We start from the raw sequence: 1,151 nt of genomic DNA, 5'->3' as shown, positions 1-1,151 counted from the left end.
AAGGCACTATCTAGGCTAACCAACATCTACTGCCATATGCAGACATTTGTTTCTCTCAAAGCTAAGTGTCCCGGGCCTGTGTGGCAGGTTGTGACTACACCGTGACATGATTTTTGAGAGCCAAAAAGCTTGTTAATGGGGACTTGAATTTTAAGCAAAGATCTAAGGTTAAAACAAGGCGTTGCTATTGTTTCAGGCAAGTCTTTCCTCTAAACCTCTTTATCTGTTCAAAAGAGTATAAAGAAGATATGGGAGAGAAGGCAGGCACACAATGTGCTCTGAGAAAGCTTATGAAGAATGGAGAGACTCACCAAAAATTTGCATAAATACTGCCAATGACAACGCTGTGAATTCAGGGGGCACTTCCTAATTGTTTCATTGGGGCAAGGATATGCTACTGACTGATGAGATAGTTCCACAAGGACAAAGGTTCCTATGGGACTGTTTTGATAGGATTCCCTACACCCCACCAAGAAAGGGGAGGCGTGTTCCGATATCCCATAATCTCACTGGGGCAAACAGCACTCTTTTAGAAGGCACCTGGTAGACCACCCATTTTGACAGAATTCATCTAGATAAATCCTGTGCTGAAAGAAACTTGGGTAAGATTGTCCTAAGAGGAAACCTTGCCCAAGTCACTTCATCACCAACTCACCATGCTCTTGCTGGAGATCCCTGGCTGTCACCTTCTGTAAGAGCTTGAGAACATCTTCCTCCCTGAGGGCTGGAAGGTTTGTAAGGTGATGGAGAGAGTAGAGCACTGAGTGGCTGTCTCCACCATGTAAATGACACAAGAGGTCTCTCTTTGGTATGGGGTTGCTGAAAGGGAAAAGATGGGAGGATGGAAGGGGAGGCAGGTTATACAATTGCTCTGAGAAAGACCAATTTCAATTCCCACTTTCTTTTTCTCTCTGGTCCATAACACCACAGGTTTCACTTCCCCTAACACTAAGTTTTGGCTCGTCTGGAATAGAGTAGAGCATTTATTTACCCTCAGGGAAGTACATCCATCAAGTCAGCTCTACTTGTCGAGAAAGGGCCTTTTTGATCTGTAGGGTCTAGAGAGGGCCTGCAGATGCAGCTTCCCAATCTCTGTCCTCCTCTTATCTAAGAAGTGACACAAGCTTCTCTGCTTTACTTTGGGTAAGGGC

The 1,151-nt window shown here is 44.9% G+C and overlaps 1 protein-coding gene across 1 annotated transcript in view; it reads right to left on the bottom strand.

Moving 5' to 3' along the window:
- Positions 1-1,151, bottom strand: part of ZFYVE26 (zinc finger FYVE-type containing 26) — a 61,540-nt gene that overhangs the window by 54,321 nt on the left and 6,068 nt on the right. Inside the window, 1 exon segment of the mRNA XM_019641274.1 lies at positions 553-871. Within this exon segment, the coding sequence (XP_019496819.1) occupies positions 553-871 (319 nt within the window).

This window comes from Hipposideros armiger, unplaced genomic scaffold (assembly GCF_001890085.2).
Source record: "Hipposideros armiger isolate ML-2016 unplaced genomic scaffold, ASM189008v1 scaffold_59, whole genome shotgun sequence".
Classification (NCBI taxonomy): Eukaryota; Metazoa; Chordata; class Mammalia; order Chiroptera; family Hipposideridae; genus Hipposideros; species Hipposideros armiger.
The sequence above is the reverse complement of the archived record's forward strand: the minus strand, read 5'-3'. Positions and strand labels throughout refer to the sequence as shown.